At 52.3% G+C, this 22,762-nt stretch overlaps 2 protein-coding genes across 3 annotated transcripts in view; one reads left to right on the forward strand and one right to left on the reverse strand.

Moving 5' to 3' along the window:
* Positions 1 to 937: 937 nt before the first annotated feature.
* On the forward strand, positions 938 to 14,058 carry ATG16L2 (autophagy related 16 like 2; the record flags this gene model as incomplete). Its single annotated transcript, XM_084231063.1, has 18 exons — positions 938 to 1,055; positions 2,925 to 3,018; positions 3,570 to 3,669; positions 7,104 to 7,177; positions 7,358 to 7,609; positions 7,864 to 7,929; positions 8,209 to 8,328; positions 9,343 to 9,405; positions 9,956 to 10,064; positions 10,469 to 10,574; positions 11,295 to 11,365; positions 11,651 to 11,722; positions 11,837 to 11,957; positions 12,244 to 12,349; positions 13,030 to 13,179; positions 13,407 to 13,454; positions 13,558 to 13,659; positions 13,971 to 14,058. 18 exons carry the CDS (start codon positions 938 to 940, stop codon positions 14,056 to 14,058), a joined length of 1,860 nt encoding a protein of 619 aa, XP_084087189.1.
* A 6,951-nt stretch (positions 14,059 to 21,009) lies between these two features.
* Positions 21,010 to 22,762, reverse strand: part of FCHSD2 (FCH and double SH3 domains 2) — a gene marked incomplete at both ends in the record, with an annotated part of 210,848 nt that continues 209,095 nt past the window's right edge. For both annotated transcript variants that reach the window (XM_084241012.1, XM_084241011.1), the window contains 3 exons: positions 21,010 to 21,093; positions 22,021 to 22,103; positions 22,251 to 22,380. In XM_084241012.1, coding sequence (XP_084097138.1) covers positions 21,010 to 21,093; positions 22,021 to 22,103; positions 22,251 to 22,380 — 297 coding nt within the window. The remainder of the gene's footprint in view (positions 21,094 to 22,020; positions 22,104 to 22,250; positions 22,381 to 22,762) is intronic.

Genomic DNA, 22,762 nt, shown 5'->3' on the forward strand with positions numbered 1-22,762 from the left:
TAGGCTGGGCCCACTGATTCACGGCCAACTATACCTGTAACAGATGCTGCTCCTCCAGAGGCAACCCAAATAGACTGAACCTCTGAGGTCTGAGGTGCCAGTTGGGGTGCCAGGATGCTGGACAGCTCAACCTGAGCAACCTCAGGGAAGCCTCTTTCTTTTGGGCAAGTGTTTCGCTAGATGAAATCAGCTGTACTCTTAACTCTCAGGAACCTAACTTTTTCTGCTACGATTGGGGCCCTAAACTTTGCTCCCCAAACCTGTCTACTGTTCTTCCAGGCCGGAATCCAACAGGAATTTTTATGTAACTGACTTTTTATGTTACTAAACCTCTTTACCTGTTCTCCGCTACCTGTAAAACTACCTCCTCCAGGCCAATTCTTCATCCGGCTTTTGCCACCACGGAAAGCACCATCCCTGTCCTGCAGCCCCTTCTTCCTCAGAGCTCTCTTACTTGGCGGTGCCCTCACAGATCTGCAGCGCCTTGAGGCAGCGCCCGGCGTGCGCGAGCTGCAGGCCCCGCAGACAGAGCCTGGCCCGGGGCGGGCCGTGCACGGGCGCCGGCCCCGCTGCGCTCGCGCCGGGAACCGAGAGGCTGCGACCGTCAGCCCTGGAGGTCCCGCCTGAGGAACGCGCCAAGAGGCGCGGGGGCGGCTATCCCGGGGGCTCCGGCCTCCACCCCGGCTTAAGCCCCGGGCCGCACAGGAGACCCCGCACGGGTGAAAGGCTTGGGCGGGGTCCGGGTGGTGCCCACCCTGGAGCGGTTTCTGTCCCCCGGTGCGTTCAAGTCCCCCCTCCGAGAACGCGCTTGGTGCAACCCGGGGATTCCCCGCTCCCGCCCGCCCAGGACGTCACGGAGACTCCCCGAGGCCGCGCCCCGCCCGGCCGCGCCTCCCGCAGGCCCGACCCGGCGCGGCGCGGGCCGGGGACGGCGGCCATGGCGGGGCCCCGCGCCGACGACGCCCCCGCCGCGCCCTGGAAGCGCCACATCGTGCGGCAGCTGCGCCAGCGGGACCGCGCGCAAAAGGCGCTCTTCCTGGAGCTGGTGCCGGCCTGTGAGTGCGCCCTAGTTAGCAGGGGCAGGGGGGGCTGGGGGCGCGGGGAGAGGGCTGGTCTGACGCCTCGGACTTCGAGGGTTCTGGCCCAAGTGCACCAACGCAGGGTCGCCTCCGGGCCTTGGGCCTGCAGAACCACTTGTCTGTTCCGCCCCACCGCCCAGTAGCCCGCGTTCCTGCCCTTCCCGACCCAGGCGCCGCTAGGAGCTGCTTCCAGGGAGGAGCTGGGTCCCCGCGCCTCTCCACTCCTTCCCCGCAGGGCCTGGCCCTGCCCCTCGCTGGCTGGGCTTCTTAGGCCGGGTCTTGTCTGGGAGTGGTGGATTTGTAGGGTCTTTTGTGTTTCCCTCTTCCAGGCGGTCCCCAGAATAGGGCCAGGTCAGTCCATTTGGTCCCCACAGTCCAGCGAAGAAACACGGGACTGTCTAGAGCAGCTCCTCTGGACAGTCGAGGCAATCAATGAAACCCCAGTTCTTCAGGGAGGAAATGCAGCCTCTGGCTTTGCCTGATGGTGATCCTGGCTCAGGTTTTTGGAGCATCTCTGAGCCCAGCCAACTCCAGCATGAGGAAAAAGCAGGGGCTTAGGGGTGCATACTAGGAGTACTTAGCTTAGCCGGGAGAGTCAGATTCTCCTAGAATAGTTTCTGGGGAGCTGGTCAGAAACTGATACAGTAGTTCCAGCAGGGAATAAACAGGTGAACATGTGCAGTGCTCCCTGTCAGCGGAGATTGTATATCTGGGTTGAAAGTCTAACCAGAATCCCTTCAGCTCTGGCCTAATCTTGGCTGCAGTTTAATCACTCCACCTGAACCTCCCTGCGGACCACTTCTCTTCCCTGACCCCCAACTGCATTGCTGCTCCTATCCTGGGAGATTTCCCTGCAACTTCCCAGGCTGCTGGTTCTCTCCCTGTAGGGTTATTAGGCCAGATGCCCTGCCCAATGCTCTGAGGGGCTATGGAGCATTTCATCTAGAGGGAGGAGTCACCCCCACTCCCAAAGAGCTGCAAATCTGAGATCAGAGAGACCCTGCAAGGCTGAAATCACAGTTGACAGTTTAGTCCTCTCTGTGGTCTTCAGCAGGACATATCCTCAAGCCTTGGATTTCTCACCTGAAAATTCACAAAATGGCACCTTCTTTATATTTGCTGGGGGTACCTCTGCAGTGCCCTTGTGAGAGAAATAGGTTAGGGACCTCAGCTGAGGTTGCAGACAGGGGTCTAGGTGAGGAAAAGGAACTGGGCCTGTGCTAATAACCTCCACTGTACCCTGGAAAGAGGAAGTGACTATGGGTAGGGGAAGGAGGTGTGTTACGGGTCTGTTGCAGAAACTACCAAACTCTAGCAGTTTCTAGAGGCTTTCTGTCAAACTCAAGAGACCTTTTGTTCTGGATTGGAAAGAACAGAAACTTTGGGACATCAGAATAACTATTTAGTCCAAAAAGCTAGAACTCCTGGAGGGTAAGTAATATGACAAAGGCCACAGGCAGGTGGAGCTGATTTGTTTCTTCATCCTTTGTGGCCAGGCCCTGTCTTGGGACAGGGATGAATCAATCCCTGGCCCCTTCCTTCCTTCTGGTAGGACCCTCACTGGCCACTGCTCAACCATCTCCTTCCCCAGCAGTGGTTGCCCTCTATCCCTGGTAGAGCAGTTCATCTTGAAGGGCCTACCTGGGGGCTGGTGCTGTGACCAAGTTGTGCCAGCTATACAAACACCCCTCAGGCAAGGGGCAGAGCCCAGCCTGAAGAAGGTAGCTTCTTCATTCTGCATCCCTGGGCTCCTGCAGCCCTCCCAGCCAGAGGAGTAACTCATCTGGGAGGAATCTGATTGAAAGTGTCTGTCTTTGCCCCAGGCTCACTTTCTTGCACCCCTAGATAATCGTCTCCTAGAGAAGGCTGAGCTGCTGACCAGGGTCTCAGAGAAACTCCAGCCAGAGCCAAGCGATGTCACTACTCACCAGGGCCCCTGGTGAGTGTATGTGTGTTCGTCGTCACAATGGGTTGTCTGTGTTTGGGCCCTGCCCCCACTGTCTATGCTGGGCTCATTATTTCCCTGGCGTCTTTTCAGCCTCTGGCTCTGCCCAGGGAAGGGAGCAGGAGGGCTCTTGGGCCTTTCCCCAGTCCAGCTGCTCAGAATGCCCTGCTTCCTTACTCTTCTCAGTCTATCCTTGCATTTGTCCCATCTCCTTCCCCTCTCACCCTCAGACTTGTCTTTTCCCTTCCTCTCTGTCTCCCAAGGCCTTACCTGATGCCTACAGTAAAGGTCTTGCATTCTGTCCTAAAGCTGGAGTGAAAATAAGAACCAGTAGTGGATTGGACCAGGGAATCCGTGGCATGGGAGGTCCCTAGAGCTGAGGATTCCTGGGCAGCTTCTGGAGACTTGCCATCTCTACTTGCTTGCTGGCTTCCAAATTTAGAAAATTTATGGCTCTTGTTTCACACTTTTCTTGTGCACCCCTGGAGCTCCTTGAGGCACTGGGGGCTTGGAGGGACGAGTACAACTCTCTGATTACTTGGCAGGGAGGAGTTTGGACTTGACTCAGCCCAAGTCCCATCACCAACCACTGTGAAGGCAAAATGGCAAGAAGAAGAGGAGGGGCTTCGCCTGGTGTGCGGTGAGGTAGGCTGGACTGGGGTCTGAGAAAAATGGGATGGAATCAGGATCCAGGACTTTGCAGGGGATGTGGCCCAAGGTAGTCCACACGTGAGGGACTTCCCCAAGCCCAATGCTTTGAGGCTGCACAGGTTCAGGGTGCTTTATAGCTTGGCTCTGCTGCCCAGGATGAAGTGGGCTCTAACTGCAGCTGGAGGTGAGGTGAGAGATCAGGAACGAGTGTGTGTGTTTGGGGGGGGGGAGCAGCCCATTTTCCCTTCCAGTGGTCCAGCCTGGTCCCCCCCAGGCTGATGCTCAATAAACATTTGCAAATGGAAAGAATAAACTGTTCCACTTCCGAGGCAGGGTGTGCTACCGCCACCTGACATTGCTGTCTCCCCCCCCCCACACACCCCATGGTGTCTGCTGGCTTCTGTTTCACCACTTGCACTTGAGAAGTTTCACTTTCAGACCCTCTCTAGTCCAGCCTTCTCTTCTGAGCTCCAGAATCTTGCTCAGCTTCTGTTGGACATCACATCTAAACTCACACTTACCACCTCCCCACAGTGCCAAGGCCGCCATGTAGACTGAGCCCACAGAATGCGGGCAGAGTCTGCACATCTTCCCTGTAATAACATAGCTAACTTTGAGAGGTGATCCTGGCAGGCACTGGCTTAAGAATTGTTTCAGCTACCTTTCACAACTTTATGGTTGCAGAGGAGGAAACAGAGTCTTGGAGAGGTGGAGTCAGCATATGAACTCCCTTCTACAAGACCCACTTTCTTGATCCTGACTTACCCTTTCAACAAATAATTATTGACAATATATTAATATTATCAAATATTAATATATTATTAATTATTAATATATTATATTATCAAATATATATTCAATTATATATATTTATATATGGCATGGGGGATGCAGCAGTTAACAAGACCTGGCTCCCTGGAGTTCGAATCCACTGGACAAGACTGACATGCCAGTAAACACATACTCAGTTACAACATGCCAAATCATCTGGCCAGCTAGTGTAGAGCGCCTCTCCCGGAATGTGTCTCTTGTGGTTGCAATTTGACATATAAGTTGCATTTAATTCTCCAACATCTGAGCCCCCTTTTGGACTGTGAGCTCCCCAAGGCCTAGGATTCCTTTGGCTGCTCTCCATTGTATCCCAGAAACCTCCCTCTACAGGCCAGGGCTAATAATTATTTGTAGATTAAATGATGAATGGAGTTGACCAGCCCTCCCTGCATTAGTCGTCACTGGGCGAGAAACACAGGGAGGAGCACCTGTGACCCTCCCATTGCTCTATCCTCAGCTAGTCACCAGCTTGTTAGGGTCCTTCCTCCAAATTCGTCAACTTCTCTGTTTCTGATACCAGATCCGGCCTGGTCCAAGTTACCCTCATTCCTTCCCTGGATGACTCATCCCTTGGCACCTCCATCCATTCTCTGTACAGCACTCAGAGTGATATGTTTTAATAATAAAGTTGATTTCCACTAAGAAAAGACAAGCAACACACAAATACATCCTTGCTGTGAAGATTTCGGGAGCACAGAAGCCCACACAGTGAAAAAGGGAAAGCCTCTTTCACCAGCACGGCTCATAATCAGTTTGGGGTGCATCTCCCAAAGCCCATGAGCGTGGCTTCCCAGTTCTCAGGCCCTGGTTCATTTCCTGCCACTCTTGACTCTGAGTGCAAGGTCCACTTTGCCTGGGAACGTCTAAGCACCGCTTCCCCTCAGTTCTCCCTGTCACTTCCTGAGACATTCACCAGCCAGTTCTCACTGGACATGCCAGGGGATGAGGGGTGACTTTAATTAATACTGTTCCACATAGTACAATAAGCACGTATCATTATCATCATTATTATTTTGACCTTTTATTTTGAAATAATGAGAGAGTCATAGGAAGTTGCAGAGGCAGTACAGAGAGGTCCTGTGTACCCCTCCCCCAGTTTCGCCCATTGGTCACAAGTGAATTGTAGACAAGTGAATTGTACTGTTATAAAGTATGTATGTACTCCTTTGTCATTGTCATGTGTATAGATCTGTGTGACCATCAAGACACGGCATATTTCCTCCCCACAAAGATATTCCTCTGGCTATTCCTTTTTTGTTAAAAATCATTTCTCTCCCTCAACCACCCCTGGCAACCACTGTTCTATTTTCTATCTCTATAATTTGAATTTCAAACAGCATCAAATAAAACACTGAATAACAAAACATCAAGAAAGTAAATGACAGGTGAGAAAGTGGAAGCGGGTGGTCTGACTGCTCAGAGGTGAAAGGAATTACTAACGTTATAGTTGGGCCACTGTGAGAGCAGGCTCCCTGCCCTACACGCGCATCCCTCCCCAGGCCGGCCACACAGGGACCCTCCACCTGCCCGCCACCAGGCCCACATGAGAAAGGTCACAGGGACAGGTTAGCAACAGGAGTCCCTAGGCTTGGTCAGTTCCTCAGTTCCTCTTTGCCACAGTGGTGGGAACTGCTTTGCTGGGGTCTGTGCACCCCCAGAGACCCCTGGACTCCAAAAGATGTGAATTAAATTTCATCCCTGTGGCTTTCCCAGTATTTGACTCTTGGTTGAAGTCCTGCTGAGTGAAGTTGAGGTATGGATAAGATGCCCCTCACCCCCATTCTTGGCCTGAGATCAGTTCCAGTATTCAGCCTGGACCCTGTGTTCCCACCGTCCATTCCTGTGTGCCTGGGTGTGAGGTTCCTTGTTGCATGTTGGGATCCATGCTTGGGGAGGCGGGGAACAGAACCCACATTCCTCGAATCCTTCCTGTCCACTCACCCTTTACTCCGTGCATACTGTGCTTTTACCCCCTCCTTTCCCCACTCCCTTGGAGCACAATGTTAGGTGGTGGCCTGGGCTCAAATATCTGCACTGCCTAACTGGGCAAGTCACTTAACCTCTTTGCGCCAGTGTTCTTGATCTGCCTCTCACCAGGCCCACATGAGAAGGTGTAAAATGAGGGAAGGCAGCAGTGCCTACCTCATGGTGGTATGGGGATTCAAAAGAGTTCCTAGGTGCAGTGTTCAGAACAGGCATAGCCCACAGAAGTGTGCCATAAACGTTTGCCATTATTGGAAATACTCTCCCTCATAATAAATTTGTACTACTCTGTGAGGTAAGCACGCCCGCCCCCAGGTTACAGGTGAGAAGGTAGAGGTTAAATGACTACCCTGGGCCCCAGAATATAAATGGCACTGCCGGGCTGGAAACTCGGCCCTTAGACTTCAGAGCCTCAGTATTGTCCCACATGCATCTCTCCACGCACGACCCTACACCTGTCTGAGCCTCAGCTCTCTGCAGCGAAGGGGGTGGGCGGGGTGGCAGACCCTGCCCCACCAGCTCCCCTGCCCGGGAGGGGCTGGAGGCGCGGCGTGAGCCCCGTGGAGGCGCTCACGCCCACCTGTCCCCACCTGTCCGGCCCCTGACGCCCCCAGATGGCCTACCAGGTGGTGGAGAAGAGCTCGGCCCTGGAGGCCCTGGAATCGGTGCTGAAGGAGCGACAGAGCAGGTGAGGCGCGAGAGGGCCGGCGCCCACCTCGGGGAGCTTGCAGGCCACGCCTGGGTGGGGAGGACCGCCGGGTCGAGGGTTTCCCACATGGTCGGTCTGGGAGGCCCGGCCTGGCCGCGAGGCCGTCGGCGAGTCCGAGACCGGCTCCCGCTGGACGGTGACAGGGACGCTCCCCTCCAGGCTGGCGGCTCTGGAGGCGCGGGTGGCGCACCTGGGAGAGGCGCGGGCGCAGCGAGCGGAGCAGGTGGCGGCGCAGCAGGCCGGGAACGCGGCGCGGCGGGCGGCCTATGAGGAGCTGCGCGCGCTCGCCGCGCTCCGGGAGGCCGCGCTGCGCCGGCTGCAGGAGGAGGCGCGCGACCTGCTGGAGCGGCTCGTGCAGCGCAAGGCGCGCGCCGCCGCGGAGCGCAACCTGCGCAACGAGCGTCGCGAGAGGTGAGGGTGAGGGTGAAGGTGAGGGTGTGGGTGAGGGTGTGGGTGAGGGTGTGGGTGAGGGGCCCCGCCCCTGGGGATGGCTTGCGGTGGCGCCCCCTTTGGGAAGCACTTCCCCCGCCCCCTCTAGGCCCCGGCGCCCAGCGCCTCTCCTAAGGAGGGGTGCGCCTCCGCCCCGCAGGAAGGCGGCGGTGACCCAGGTCCTGCGCGCGGTTCTGGTGCCGCTTCCTGCTGTGAGGACACCTTTTCCCCTCCAGGGCCACGCAGGCGCGGGTGTCCCAGGAGCTGGAGAAGGCTGCCAAGCGGACAGTGAGCATCAGCGAGTAAGACTGGGCCTGCCCGCTCGAGGCTCCGCTCCCGAGTTTGCTCAAGTGCCCCCAGCACCCTCTTCTGTACCGTTGTACCCGCGCCCCACCTGCACATGACCCCGGCCACGTGCGTGCCCAACCCCACTCTTGCGCAGCCGCCGTGCCAAGGCGCCATGCAGACCGAGCCCACAGAATACGGGCAGCAGAGTCTGCACATCTTCCCTGCGCTGGGTGCGGGGGGCAGGGAGGCTGTGCTGGCCCCCAGGCCCTCCTGAGCGGTTTCCCCTCTCCCAGGAGTACGAACACCCTAGGTGATGGGATCAAGGAGGGGTCAGAGGCCCAGGTCCTCGCCCTGCCTGCAAAACCAGCGTCCCAGGAGAGTGAAGCTGGTGAAAAGTGCTCCAGGTCCTTCAGGTGAGAACTGTCCAGAGCTCTGAGCTGGGCCCCACTGCAGAGTCTTTCTTCAGGATCCAGCTCTTGGGTTAGGAGGGACCTTGGGAAACACTGGGATACACGGCTCATGTCTCTCAGAACAGGTCTTACAACCAATGCTTAGAGCTCTGGAATCCCGATCCTTGTCCTCACCTTTTTCTTCTCCCTGGCACCAGAGCCCTGGGGGTGGGGTGTCAGGCTGGTGAAAGGGGGTCACCAAGAGGGAAATGTAGGCAAGGCCCGGGGCTCAGCTGTTCAGGCATGGATGTGTGCCCATAGATGAGCAAGCCGGTGCAAACGCAGGGCCATGAGAGTACATTTCTGTTCGAGCTGGGTGAGCTTACCTGAGTGTGAATATATAAAAGCATGTGTAGATGTGAATTCACATGGGTGGTATTGGAATGGACCTCCAGTTCTTGGGGATCCCTCCTCTTGATCTCTCCCAGTTATTGACTTGTCTGGCAATAAGGCTGCCCCCTTTCCATCACATCGCACTGCCTGAAGGCTTTGTCTCTTCAGCCTTTCCTGGTAAGTAGCTAGTGTCCAGTGAAGGAACCTAGGGGAGGGGCACCAGATGCTGGTCCCCAAACTCCTCGGCTGTTCTAGTGGGTCACGGCATTCCAGGACACATGAGCATTTCTGAGGTCACTCTGCAGGTATAGGTTTTCCCACACCCTCGCCCCTAGCCTTGTGCTCTACCAGTCTTGGGGGCTAGCTTTACGCCTCTCCTCCCACAGGCCCCAGGTCAGCCTCCCAGCAATTTTTGTTGGGGCACTCTGGGTGGTGAGATAGCTTTTACCATTGTGGTGGAAACTTTGGGAGATTTCATTGCCAAATCTCTTGTGCCACCACTTTGCTGGGACTGCTCTGGGTCATCCTACTGTCCTTGTCTTGGAGGAACCAAGTTCTTGACTAGGACTTGAGGCTTTGAGCCTCAGGGTCTCTGGTACAGAGTGTACTGCCAGTGCCATAGCACATCTCTTGATTCTGCCCCAGGTCTGCCTCTGCCACCTCCCTGACGCTGTCCCGCTGTGTGGATGTGATGAAGGGGCTTCTGGAGTAAGTGTGTGTGTACCCCCCTGTGTGTGAAGCTCTGTGTCAGGTTCCCAGGACCCAGGATTGGTCTGTGTGTGAGCTTCTATCCATCCATATGTCGCCCAGTTGTCTGTGTGAAGTTGCTGCTGAGTCTTGAGGCAGGAGCTGGGTACGTGGTCTCCTTCCCAGCCCCTGTCTGGCTCTTTCAGGCCCTCATCTAAAGTCGTTAAAGGGGACCGACTCCAGCCTCAGGCTGGACAGGAACTACCACTCATTTGGGAAAAAGGCTCAGAAGCATTAGGGAATTATTCACCATCAAGCCAGGATAGCAATACCAGGATTGAAACCCCACCCCTGAGTTTTCTCTGGATATTCCACCCTTGCCCTGTCTCAATACCCCTCCCATCACCACACTGGCTGCTAGGGTTCAGAGGCAGGGTTGGGGGGCACAGTTGCTGCACTTCTGGGCCGTGTTCTCTGCCTGCCTTGTCTGCTTCTTTGTTTGCCTCAGAGGAGCTTAGGGCTCCCATGTTAGAAGTCCTTGCTGAATGTCCTCCTAAACCTCTCACCCCAGTTTTAAGAAGAGGCGAGTCCACTCAGTTGGGGGAGCCCCCGAGCAACGATACCAGAGCAACCCTGTGTGTGTGGCTGCCCGGCTTCCTACTTGGGCCCAGGATGTGCTGGTAAGAGAGGAGCTGGGCCACATGCATGGAGTGGGATGCAGGCCCCAGGGTGGTCCAGGGGAGTCTGGGAAACAGGCTGGGTTTAGCAGGAGCAGGAGTTTGCTTCTGCACTTGTGGTGGGATCCACTCAGCATTTTATAATGGGGGGATGGACTGAGAGGGAGAGATGGGAGGCCGGGAGACCAAGCAGGGTAGTGTGGGGGCAATATAGGGGGAGGCTGTGACAGGGGTTCAGGCAGAGGTGATGAGGCCGGGCAGGGATGGGTTTGTAAGTCACGGTTTGGACAGAGACCCAGTATGTGCGTGTATGTGTGTGAGAGCCTGTGCGTATGTTCAAGGGGTGTTTGTGTATGTGTGGGGGGAGGTGAGGACCAGGATACCAATCTCCCTTTCACCCCCTACAGGATGCCCACCTCTCCGAGGTCAATGCTGTCCGTTTTGGCCCCAACAGCAGCCTCCTGGCCACTGGAGGAGCTGACTGCCTCATCCACCTCTGGAACATCGTGGGTGGTGAGGATGCCTCCCTCACAGGCCAGCCCACTGCTTTCGCTCCAGACCCCACTCTTGGTTTGCTCCTTAGTGGGAAGAGGTCTTGTGTGTCCTTGTGTTTCCTCACCTGGAACACTCTTGTGGCCAGCTGACCCCTTCACGAGTTCTGGGCACACTGCCCTGAAGGATGGAGCCTCTAGCTCCTAGGGTCCAGACCTGCAACATAGGGAGGACTGAGCTAAGGTAGTTCATGTTGGGGGCAGCTGGGGGTCCTATAGTGTGGGTCCCCTATGTGAGGTTCGGTAGGGACAGGCTTTTGAGCAGGTCACTGGGATCATTAGGCCATCTCCAAAGGTAGTATCCATCACTTGAGCTCTCAGAACTCAATGGATGTTAGGAGACAAATGTTAGCTGTAGAGGGGGCGTGTTGGGAGTCAGCGTTGGATCCTGGAGGCCTCCTAGAGGAGATGAGTCTCCAGCTGGCCTGGCCATGGCTTGGGGTGTGACCTGTGTGTATCCCGTCTCTCTGGCCCACTCCAGCCCTGTGAGATGACCAGCTGTCATTTGGGGCCCCCTGCTGAAAGTTCTGGGAGTTGCAGCTAGTCCAGACTCAGAACAGACCCAGCAGTTCTGTCCTCTAACCTGGGAGAGACTGATCTTCTTCCTACCCCCAGTCCCAGCCCCTCCTTATCATGAGGTTAGTGATCTCATTTCACCTCTGTCTTCCTGTGATCCCCCCAGGTCGCCTGGAGGCCAACCAGACCCTCGAAGGAGCTGGTGGCAGCATCACTAGTGTGGACTTCGACCCTTCAGTGAGGGGACTTTGCCCCAGTGGCATGGGATACCCTTCCTCTCAGTTTCTTCCCTGGGCTGGTGGGGCCTCTGGACCTGAGGGAACTTAATGGGTGTCCTAGAACCAGGCCCTTGGGTTCCGACACAAATATTCCTCCCTTAGCTCAGAGGCTCCTTGGCCTGCCTGTGTAGCCTGAGCTGTGGGAAGCTCCAAGGCAACCCCTGCCCCAGCTCTCCAGCCTGAGGGATGTTGTCTCTAGCTAGGCCAGAGCGACAATATCTCTCTTCCACTCCTGTCTCTCCAGGGCTCCCAGGTATTAGCAGCTACTTACAATCAGGCTGCCCAACTATGGAAAGTGGGGGAGGCACAGTCCAAGGTGAGACCCAACTGGGGAGGTGTTGTGGGAGTCAGGGGTGATGCCTTGGGTCTGGAGGGGAGGGTATGCTGGGCTCTTGGCTATGTCCTTGATCCATACCTGGGTTGGGGGCAGGAGACACTATCTGGACACACAGACAAGGTGACAGCTGCCAAATTCAAGTTAACGAGGCACCAGGCGGTCACTGGGAGCCGAGATCGGACGGTGAAAGAGTGGGACCTCGGCCGCGCCTACTGTGAGGCCCAGACCCTACCTCCCCTCCCCACCGACTGGAGACCCCAGGCTGGACCATGAGGGACCTCGGCCTGTTCTCTGGAAGTGGCTCTGAGACCCTCTCTTTTGTTCCCTCATTGATGCCTTCTGCCTAGTTTCTTGGTGACCTGAGGCTTGGAACTGGGAAACAGGAGACCTGGGCTTTAGTGTGTGTGGGGGCTCTGGCCCTGCGTGCTTTCTGGGCATTGCTTCTCCAGATGTCCATTAGGTTGGCTCCTGATTACCCTTCTCTGCTCCTTGGTCTTCAGGCTCAAGGACCATCAATGTCCTTTCCTACTGTAACGACGTGGTGTGTGGGGACCATATCATCATTAGTGGCCATAGTGACCAGAAGATTCGTTTCTGGGATAGCAGGTAACAGGCCTGGGCTGTGGGTGGGGTGGTGGAGGTGGGGGGATGCGGCTCCCATATTTCCTTTTCCTTTTCTGGCCATGGCAGGTGAGGGGACCTTGGGTAAGTGAGGCCGTGGGGCTGGCACTGCCGGCTGGTGGCCTCTCTGTGCTGGGCTTCACATCTTGAAGGCCCATCTGCTCCCCAGGAGCTGTAGCACCTTCTTAGTGGATCTCAGTCCAACCACTGGACTCTGGCCTGCCCACCCACACAGAAAAGCCCCCTTTTCCATTTAGTTACCACTTTTAGTTTAAAAGGGACAAAAAATGTAGTTATTTTTTAAATCTCAGAGCCTGACATGGGACTTGAATGTATAAGAGCTTCTGCTGGTGCTACATTAGGGCTGCCTCAGGTTCTCCTTACTGGTCTGCAGTGACCACCGTTTGAAACTCTTTTGTCTCTTTCACACACTTAGACAGACTTTCATTGTTTTCCCTCTGGCACTTATTTTTGTGGCCTGAGAGTTTCATGGGTTCCACTTCTAGACAAAGGCTGCCCAGGTTCCTGCTGGAGGGCTGGCTGCCACAGGAGATTAGTCTTTGCCTGTGCCTCAGAGGTCAGAGTCGGGCACCTTTGGACCTTGTTAACCTATCAGGAGCAGCCCTGTTGAGAGGGCTGGTGTCATCTCTGTCTCTGCTCCTCAGGGGGCCTTGCTGCACTCAGGTAATCCCTGTGCAGGGCCGGGTCACCTCCCTGAGCCTCAGCCAAGATCAGCTCCATCTGCTCAGCTGTTCCCGAGACAACACACTCAAGGTCATTGATCTGCGTGTCAGCAATATCCGCCAGGTGTTCAGGTACCCACCCTGTGCCCACTGACCTAGGGCTTGACTGGAGCATGTGGACCTCTTGTCCCCTGTAGAAGGCTCTCGGGGGCCTGTCAGCGGGTGGCCTATCGTGGAGGCCCCTCTGAACCAGGCCCTGCTGAGATGCATAGCCCTTTGATGGAGAGAGGAAGGTCGTGAGGCTGAGGGCAGGGACTGGCAGCCACCTCTGTTCTGACCTTGACCCTGTCTGTCGCCAGGGCTGATGGCTTCAGGTGCAGTTCTGACTGGACTAAAGCTGTGTTCAGGTGTGTCTGTGAGAGCCCAAGTGTGCCCTGACCCTATGTGTATGTGTGTGTGTCTCTCTTCACCTCTGATCTTCCTTCTCTTGTTCTGCCCTGGCCACCGCAGCCCAGATAGACACTATGCACTGGCAGGTTCCGGGGATGGAGCCCTCTACATCTGGGATGTAGACACAGGGAAACTGGAGAGTAGACTTCAAGGACCCCACTGGTGAGCACTGCCATCACCTGCTTCCCTGCCCTCCCCAGTCCTGCTAAACTGATTCGAGGTTCTGACAAGCTTGGGACTTTGGGGTCTCCAGGCCTTGTCCCCACATCTACCCTACCCACCCTCCAGCCCTTCACTGTTCACCAGGTGCCTTCCCATTGCTTTGAATGGGAACCACAGCCCCCAAGAGCCCATTTTGCAGGTGAAAAAATGGGTACAGGGAGGGCCTCAGACCTTCCAGGTCTACAATGAGAGGCAGAGCCAGGCTGTAGGCCCAGTTCCTGATGCCCCCTGAAGCCTACCTCTCTCCTCAGCACTGCCATCAACGCTGTGGCCTGGTGCTGCGCTGGGAACCATGTGGTGAGCGTGGACCAGGCCCGGAAGGTTGTGCTCTGGCATTAGTATCACGACCCCCTGCCTGGGCTGGAGCGCCAGAGTGAAGCCTGAAGCCAGAGGAGAACTTCGCCCTGTTCCACAGGGCTCCAGGGGCCCAGGGCTGGGGGTGTGGTGGGAGTGTGTGTGGGTGTGACCTCAGGGCATTTAATGGGAAGAAGGCCTGGCAGGACCTAGCCTGTCTATATAAAAACCAAATATTGTTGTGTTTTTTCTATTTCTGTCTTCTCACTTTCCCCAAAGTGGGAAAAAAATTGCAACTGAACTGGTGTCTGCTTACCTCCTTGCAGTATGCAGGAATTAGAGAGGCTTTGGGATTGGTGGTCCCCTGGTGGGGCAGGGGAAGAAGTGGCCAGGCCAGTGTGCTGTTCATGTCTAATGTAGGAGGCGGCTGAATAAAGACCTGGAGGCAGCAAAGGGCAGCAGCTCTTGGACCCATCAGGTCCAAGTGGGCTTTGAGGCCAAACCAACACCCTCCTGCTTCACACCCGATGTAGACAGGCTGAGGAGGGGCCCTGGAAATTCCGAGGAGGGTGAAGTCGATGTAGCCCAAAAGGATCCTGTGGAAAATGTTCTAGCAAACCAGAGAATGATGTCAAGTGCTGGGTCCACCAGGCCTGCCTTTAGACTGGGGTCAGGGTCACGCTCCAGGGGTGCAGTGTGGAGTGGGCGGGAGCGGCTTGTGTGTGCGTGCTTTGTGGAGGGCAGCTGTGGACCGGTCCTGGGATTCACTTAAAAGGGCACCAAATTTAATCTATAGATTGGGGTACAAGGCAGACCAGAGAGGTTGGAAACTGGACCCCCTACTTCTTGCAGCAGCACAGGCTTGGGAGGGGTCACCATGCAGGCCTGTGTCATTCACCGGGCAGCAGAGGACACCTCCGTCTCTGAGCCATGGGGCTGACCATGGCTGAGATTCAAAGACTTTACTACGGAACTAGCACCTCTTTTCTTTACGACTATACCACTTTATGGTCTTCCTTGGGGATCTCTGTCAGTCCCAGGGCTTTGGAAATCATTCCTAGGATGGGCATAGAGAGCTTAGAGCCTGAACTCTAACCAGATGGTTCGGGTTTGAATCAGCCCGGCTATTCAGTAGCAGGATGATTTTGAGCAAGTGGATGTCTTTATGCCTTAGTTTTCTTTCCTGCAAAATGGGTTAATAATACTCTCCATTGTTGTGAGGATTCAATGCATTAATGCTTCTAAAGCTCCTGGCATATGCCAAAGAGTGTTAATACCCAAATCTGTACTCTGCCGACTCTCAGATTTGTCACCGCCCTTGGCCCTGCTGTCTTGAGCGCTAATAACATACTCAGCCACGTCCTGGGCACCTTCTCTGATGTAAGGCCTGGGCCTTCCCTGTCCAATTCTTCTCTGACCCTGTTGCCCCTACAGGTCACCTCCTAGAAAGTGTTTCCCCACTAAGCCCATGGTCCGAGTGACTTTGAGGTGTTAGTTACATAAACAACTCTTTGAAAATTCCCCTGCTGTTGGCAGAGAAACCCCTGGGCATGAAATTCAAAGTCCTTAGGATGTGACCCTGCTGGCCTCAGCTGCAGTTCCATTTTTTGGCTATTCTGAATGTATCCAGCATAGTCTTCCCTCTTAGACCCCAGTTCAAATATGTCCTTCAGGATCCCCTCACTGGGAACCTTCCCTCCCCTACCATACTGGCCGGGAGGCTCCTGGTTCTTGTTTTGTGTCTACCTCCCAATTTTAGTCAGGGAGTTCTTGAAAGAGGCCGTGATGGGAACAGAATATCCCCTGGAATCAGGTTTGGCACAGAAAAGGCCTCAGGAAAAAAGCCTTAAATGGCTAAATTTCCTTACTCAAGGATTCAGGAGTCCAGTGTCCTTCAAATCTAAGACTTGGAAGTCTCTCCCCGAGGCAGCCACCTTCATACCCTGGCTCATCCAGTGGCCACCAGGAGTCGCCAGCAGCCTACTCTCTGCCCAGGCCAATTTCTCAACCCTCTGGGATCTATGGCTGGAAAGACAGTGTTTCTTCCAGTTGTCACCATTTCTGAGTGCTTATGTGTCAGGCCCTGTGCTTTTCATGCAGCTTTTCACTTGTTCCTCCCAACCACCTTGTGTAGGTGTCTCCTTCACAAATGAGAAAACTGAGGCTCAGAGAGCTTAAGTGATACAAGGTTACACAGCTGGATTATCTGTATTTTTTATTTCCTCCCACCTACCCACCCACCACCCAAAATGGTGGGTCTAATCTAAATCCCTCTCTGCTTCTCTTCTCCATTCTGGGCCCTGGGCACCCAGGCCTGAGCCTGGAGGGTTAGTATCCCTTGAAATGATGGACATGTATGGCCACAGGAGTGAGGTGAACATAAATCCTGGTGGGCTATTAACAGCTACGCCATTGCCGGGGGAAGTACCTCAGAACTGTAGTGAAGGCTGCTTGGGTAACTCTTAACAGGCGTTCAGGAATTGATTTGACTTGATTCTTGGACAGCAGTACCTCTATTCCTTTAAGCCTCTTTCTTCATGGGGCAGATCTGACATGGGTATAATTGGCTCACCTCAGGGAGCACATGCACACCTTAACTTGCTTGGAGGAAAAGCTTTCTGGAGGAGAGAGTTCAGAAGACCAGACACGCCTGAGGCAGGTATGAAGAGGGGGTGACAAAGGCTGAGGGAATGCCAGCTGGGAAGCTGCACCCCCTTCAGCAGAGGGGACAGGGACCGAACCCTGCTACTGAAACCTCTCCAAGCTCTCAATACTGAGCAGATTTTTAGTACTCAGTATTCTTTAGGCTTTCAGTATGCCGAAACTTGGGCAGGCTGCCAGCCTGAGTTTGTCCCTAATGCCAAAACTGGAACAGTCTTTGCTATTGCTGTGTACACAGACTGAAGCCCAGAGAGGGTCAGGGCCTTGCATACGGTCACACAGCAGAGCTAGGATTAAAAGCTCAGGCCTCTGACTCCCTCTTCAAATAAATTGGACTCAGGTTGTACATAGAGAGGCTGGCCTGGCTTTCTGGAGGCCCAGTTCTAGGTTCCTTCGAAACCTTGGCCAGATGTCTTCAGGGGAAGGAGTTAGCCTACCTGTGATACTTTTCCTCCCCCAAGGCTCTGGGCTTCAAAGGTAACACAGTTCTTCCCTGGGGCTGTTCTGTGGTATGAGTATGGCCTCCTCTGCTTTGACTCATCTCCGGCCTTCCTGAGCCTGAAGGGGAGAAAGGACTCGACTCCTGGAAAAGTCCCTGTTCTAGTTCTCACTGCTCCTCAGTCATTTCCCACTCCTGGCAGATGCAATGTGGTTCAGATGCTATTCCCAAAGCTCCTCACCTCTCCCCAGGTGTAAGCCCCTCGGTGATCAGACCTGAGTCATTTGTTCCCCAGAGCCCAGGACATGGGCTGGGAAAGCAAGTTTGCTGACCGGGCAAAGAGCAAGTGAATATAGGTGGTCCTGGTCCTAAAGATGTTCTCAGGTGTCCAGGGGGCACCTGTGCCCCTACCTATGAGATTCAGACATACCTTGTTGGATACAGGCTATTTTCTTTCTCTAGACACGTCCACTAGTCAAAAATAGTTTCAGCTTATCTGTACATTTTCTTATTTGATCCTCCTGGATCATAAGATGTTTATATTGCCTTCTTATTCCCACTTACCAGTTGAGGAAAACAAGGGACAAGGAGAAGTGGCAAATCTCGGGTCACAGCTAATTAACAGTCCAGGGACTTGAGGTCAGCACTTCGTCCATGCTTATCCCCCGCCCCTCAGACGAGTAAACGCATGACAAGAGTAGGGATGCTGAAGTGTCTAGTACACGGTGTGGAAGAGTTGTCAATCCTACTTGTGGGTTTGGTATGTTTCAGGATAACATTCCAGGAAAATATTCCCAGGCTCCAGCTCTCAGACATGGCAGAAGTACTACATTTGTTTTTGGCCAGTGGAACCAGGGGAAAATGGTCCAGGAACAAGATGCTCTTTGGCATTCACAGGGTTCTTGGCAGATCAAGCTGTAATAAACCAAAAACAAGGGGCGTCTAGGAGGAAAGTTACACTGGTTGTGTCAAATAGTAGGATTCTGGACAAGTAACAATTTTCTCTCTTCTAAACTAAAATTTCTGTAATTTGGTTGTATTTTTATAAGACACAACTTCATAATAAACAAATGCAGATTCAGAGCAGTCAAGAGTTTATCATGAGGTCACTCAGAGAGGGCTAAGTAGTAACTGGCCCCCAAGCCAAACGCCACAGCTGATGGGGCAGTAAGTGAACAGAATAGCACACCTGAGGTATGATCACAGCACAGGTGAGGAGGGTCTGCTTTGCCCCAGTGGAGCGAGTCCAGCTTGAATTTTCTTTATAATTTCTGGCCAGCCTGAGGAGTCTGTGTGCTAGTAAGTTTGTTTTCAAATATTGTGACCCTTTAGGGGAATGTTCTCACTCTGTATCTAGAATATAAGAGTTGGATAAGTCTTTGGAAACAATCTTTTTCAACTCCTTTTAAAGCTGGGGATAGGACAACCTGGAGAGGAAGGTAATCTATCAAGTAGTGGCAGGGCCAAGGCCAGAGGACATCCTCCCACTTAATGTCTGTTTGGTCTATGGCTAGGAGTGGAGGGTCAGAGGAAAGGGACCAGGTGATGTGCTATAAAGCTACAGTTTGGCTGCATTAGTTAGTCCTTGTGATGAGGTGTGTGTACTAGTCTTTGTTTTCCCATTGGGAAAACTTTGAAAGCAAAGATCACTATTTCTGTCATTGGCATCCGTACACAGCACGCTCAGGTAGATGGCATCAGAAACTGTTTGGCATCGCACGGATGGATTAGTTTATTTCCCCCTCTGTATCTACTGTACGGTTTAAAGGAGGGCCTAGGGGCATCTTTATAGGAAGCACTGTCTGTTTGGAAGAGTCTGTTTACCCAAAACTTTTAAAAGGAAACTTAGAAAACGTAATTCCATTTTTTTATTATTCAACATTTTATACATAATAAATACAAACTTTTTACAGCCATGGTAAAGAAAGCACATCTGCACGGAGGCGCTCCCTCTGAGCCTGCCCTGTGCACTGTGATGCTGGGTTACATGTCCTGGAGGGAGGGGTTCTTTTTAAAAAGGAGGCATATTTTTTTACAACTTTGTTTACTTTTTTAAAATAAAATTAGCAGCTCTTCCAAAAAATATTTTAAAATATAACAAAAGATTTCAAATAACCCTCTGAGAATGTGGAAAACCCAGATTCAAGGACAATTTGGCTAGCTAGAAAGAATACAAGACTGGGTGGCAAGAACTGCCTGATTTAAATAAGCACTTTGAAAATTTGTAAAGTGCTTTAAAGATTTTTAACATGCTGGCAAACTTGAAAATCTTAAAAAAACCACCCTAATTAATTTCTTTTTTAAACTTAAGAATAAGTTTGATAAACACAAAAGACCTCAAATAGATCAACAGGTTAAGAAAGGCAAAACAAAACGAAAAGCCCCAAATCATGGAGAAGATTCATTAATGGGTGTTGTCACTGAAGTGATCAAATGACTAGCTGAAAATTTCTTCAACTATGACCATACTTTTGGTCAAAAATCCCACAGGGACATTTGGCGAGCATTTCAAGTTTTTAAAGATTCTTAGGAGGGATGGAGTTTTCAAAGCATAATACAACTTTTGATTTAACTTCTGTAAGTTTGATTTCTTAAGAAAATAAGCAACTGGCAAATATTCCTTAGTTCCTAGGTCAGGCACTCCCTACCTTGCACAGGTGCAGAGCTGACAGAACCCCACTCTGGGGACACCTGCTGCTAGCTGTGGAGAGAGCTACTCTTGGCTCTCCTTGTGACGTGGAGAACTTGATTTTCTTCATCAGTTTGCACTTGTGCAGGGTGTGCAAGTCCTTTTTCAGATAGGCTGGTTTTCTCTGTACACCACAAGTTCTTCCTCCCAAGGAAATGTGGGCCACTGTTAGGCTACTGGGACCGGGAAGCCACATTTTTCATGGTGGGGGTAGCCGCTGGTCTGCACCTGTCATAACCTGGCTGCTGGGGCCAGTGCACTGGCTTGGGAATAAAATAATGCGAATAAAATACTAGGGGCTTCCCAGTAGAGAAGCTCAGCAATGCAGGTATGTGTCCTCAATTTACAGACATTCAGATTCTAAGGATACCAGTCAGAAGAGTATATGCTGCAAAAATTAAGATGAAAAATACCCAAATACAAAAAGAACATTAAACTGGCTCATATCAGACTTGGAAGCTCCATTTCTGCTTTAGCCTTAAGCCTCCTTTCTACTAGTCTATGTGATGGACAAGATTTGGCTACTAGTTCAGCCCCTCCATATTAGCTCCACTAATTCTAAATGAATGGCATAAATATTAATACAAAGGACACTGGTTACTGTTTTAAATCTGTTAGTTGTGGAAGAGATGTGCATTAATGCAATTGGCGCTAAAGTCAGGACAGTCCACTTTTTTACGAATAAGGTTTCACTTTCTCAGTCTGGGGACTAACTGTGGGGAGGAGCCAGCCTCACCTGAAATCCCTCTATCTGCTTCTTTATGTAGCCAACGTGATCTGATTAAACTCAATCAGACGAGCAAAAGTCACTTGAAGAAAGATGAGAATCTCTGCCACATCCTGTGGCCACAGTAATATACTGTACGAGTGCACATGATCAGTCTCTGTGACTGTGCCCTGAACAGGCCTGGTCTTGAGTCTCATAGAAATGTAGACCACTGTTAGGCACAAGAGCTATCCCCTTTGCTTCCAGGGTCCACTAGGATTTGTGCTATGGTAGGAGAGATGACATAGAAAATGACAACAAAAAAAGGCACAAAATATTCAAAATGTGGGAGGAGTCCACCAGGCCACCCAGTCACATATAATTCTCCATGTTTTTGCTCTGTTCAAGAGTCATCCTCATGCAAAGGTGCCTAAAACACAAGACTGACCAAACACCAAGCCTGGCCTTGATTGTAGTACTAATGCACAGGCAAGCCCATCATCACACCAGCGTGATTTCCACATCTTCAATTTTCTCGGCTGGCCTTCGGTGATTCTGTGTAGGTGGAGGGGGAGCTGCTCGGACCTTTGCAGGAAACAATTACATGGATTGTCAGTTAGCTTCCTGATCCAGTGCCTAGAGTATCCAAGCCCCAACCACTTATGTATTGAAGGACACCAGTGCCCCAGAAGTATTCTTAGCATGAGCTTTCAACCTAATTTTCACTATTTCCCACACTGAGGAGTTACTGTTCTAGATGAAATGCAAAAACCCAAGAACAGGTTCTAGCCTGAACTGGAAGTCTTGTGGGCACAAGAGTCATGTATCTCTCAAAGTCTTAGCCAAAGCAAAGGCTTGGAGCTGGAAGCATGAGAGCAGTGCCGGAAGAACTGAAAACCTTTCAACATGTCTTGGAAGGAGACTTGCAAGAGATGTGGCTTGAGAGGTAGGCTGGGGTTCAGTAGTGAAGGGCCTTGGTAAGCCACGTGAAGAAAGCTGAGCTTTATTCTGTAGGCAAAGAGGAGTCTTTGGTGGATTTTAAACGGCAGTATCAGGTGTGTGAAAAGATGACTCAGGTGACAGTTTGAAGAAAAGAGTGAAGAGGGGAAAAGGACAAGTAAAATGACAAATTTGGGACAGCTGTCATCTGAGTGAGAATTAACGTTAGCCTGAACTAGTGCTCATGCAGCGAGGGAATAGAGAAGCGAAGGGATTTGACAGCTCCCTCCAAGGTAAACTGGGCAGGATTTGGGTGATGGCTGCTTGTGGGAGGTAGGGCCAGAGAGGTGTCAAGAGTGATACCAGAGTACTGGAGGGATGAGGGGGTCAATCCGCCAAGAGAGTTGTCATAGCCTTCCTATTTAATAGCTCTTTCTACCTCCTGAACCCAGCTCACCCTTGCATGGGGCGCAGGGATTCCTAACAACATAAGAGCCGTGGAGAAACACTAATTTCTAGCTTTCAATTTGGAACAATTATGCATCCTATAATCCTGCCGGATAGGAGACTTACAGGTCGCAGTTTGCCATATGAGGTCTCAGGAGTATGCCTTGTTGCCTGCGAGAATCCTGGTGATTCCATATGGAAGCTGTTTTCTAAGAGAGAGGAAGGGACCAAGGAAGCTCATTCGATTTGTGCTGCTGAACAATGAAGATGCTGATGTACATCTGCTTGCTGCTCAGGTGAGCAAGTGGATTTCTGAATAAAAATGCATTTAGACCCAAGCCCAGGAGGGCGCTTACCATTTGCCGAAGGAGAACGGGGGAAGTACTGGGAGCTCCTCTTATCCGGGCTGGGGAAAGGGCTGCTGGGAGGCTGGTCGTACAGCGGCAGGGGGGGCAGGGAGCCGGGCGGCTTGGGGGAAGGAGAGATCTGCAGCAGAGGGAGGAGAGGGTACAAAGTGCTCACCTGAGCAAGAGAGGGGAACTACTTCTCTACTCCAGGCAAATTACTTGTCTCCGGAGCTAAATTACAACTATTAACATTTTGGGTCAGCCTCATTAGAAGCAAATGAGGCCAAAATAACAACCCCCAAGTCCCAATTTTGTGTTGCATTTAACTTTCTTCTCATTATACTACTAACTTTATCTTACATAATAATCAAGCCAAAATATTCTCTAGAGTTCTACTGAAAACATCAAATTAGGCAATTTAGTCAATTCATAGTGAAGAGTAAAAAAAGGTGCAAGTTGCATTGCTTTGTGAAAATAAAATAAATGGCTAAGTTTCTGATTTCCCCAGGTTTGGTAAATGT

This window comes from Talpa europaea, assembly GCF_964194135.1.
Source record: "Talpa europaea genome assembly, chromosome: 1".
NCBI lineage: Eukaryota > Metazoa > Chordata > Mammalia > Eulipotyphla > Talpidae > Talpa > Talpa europaea.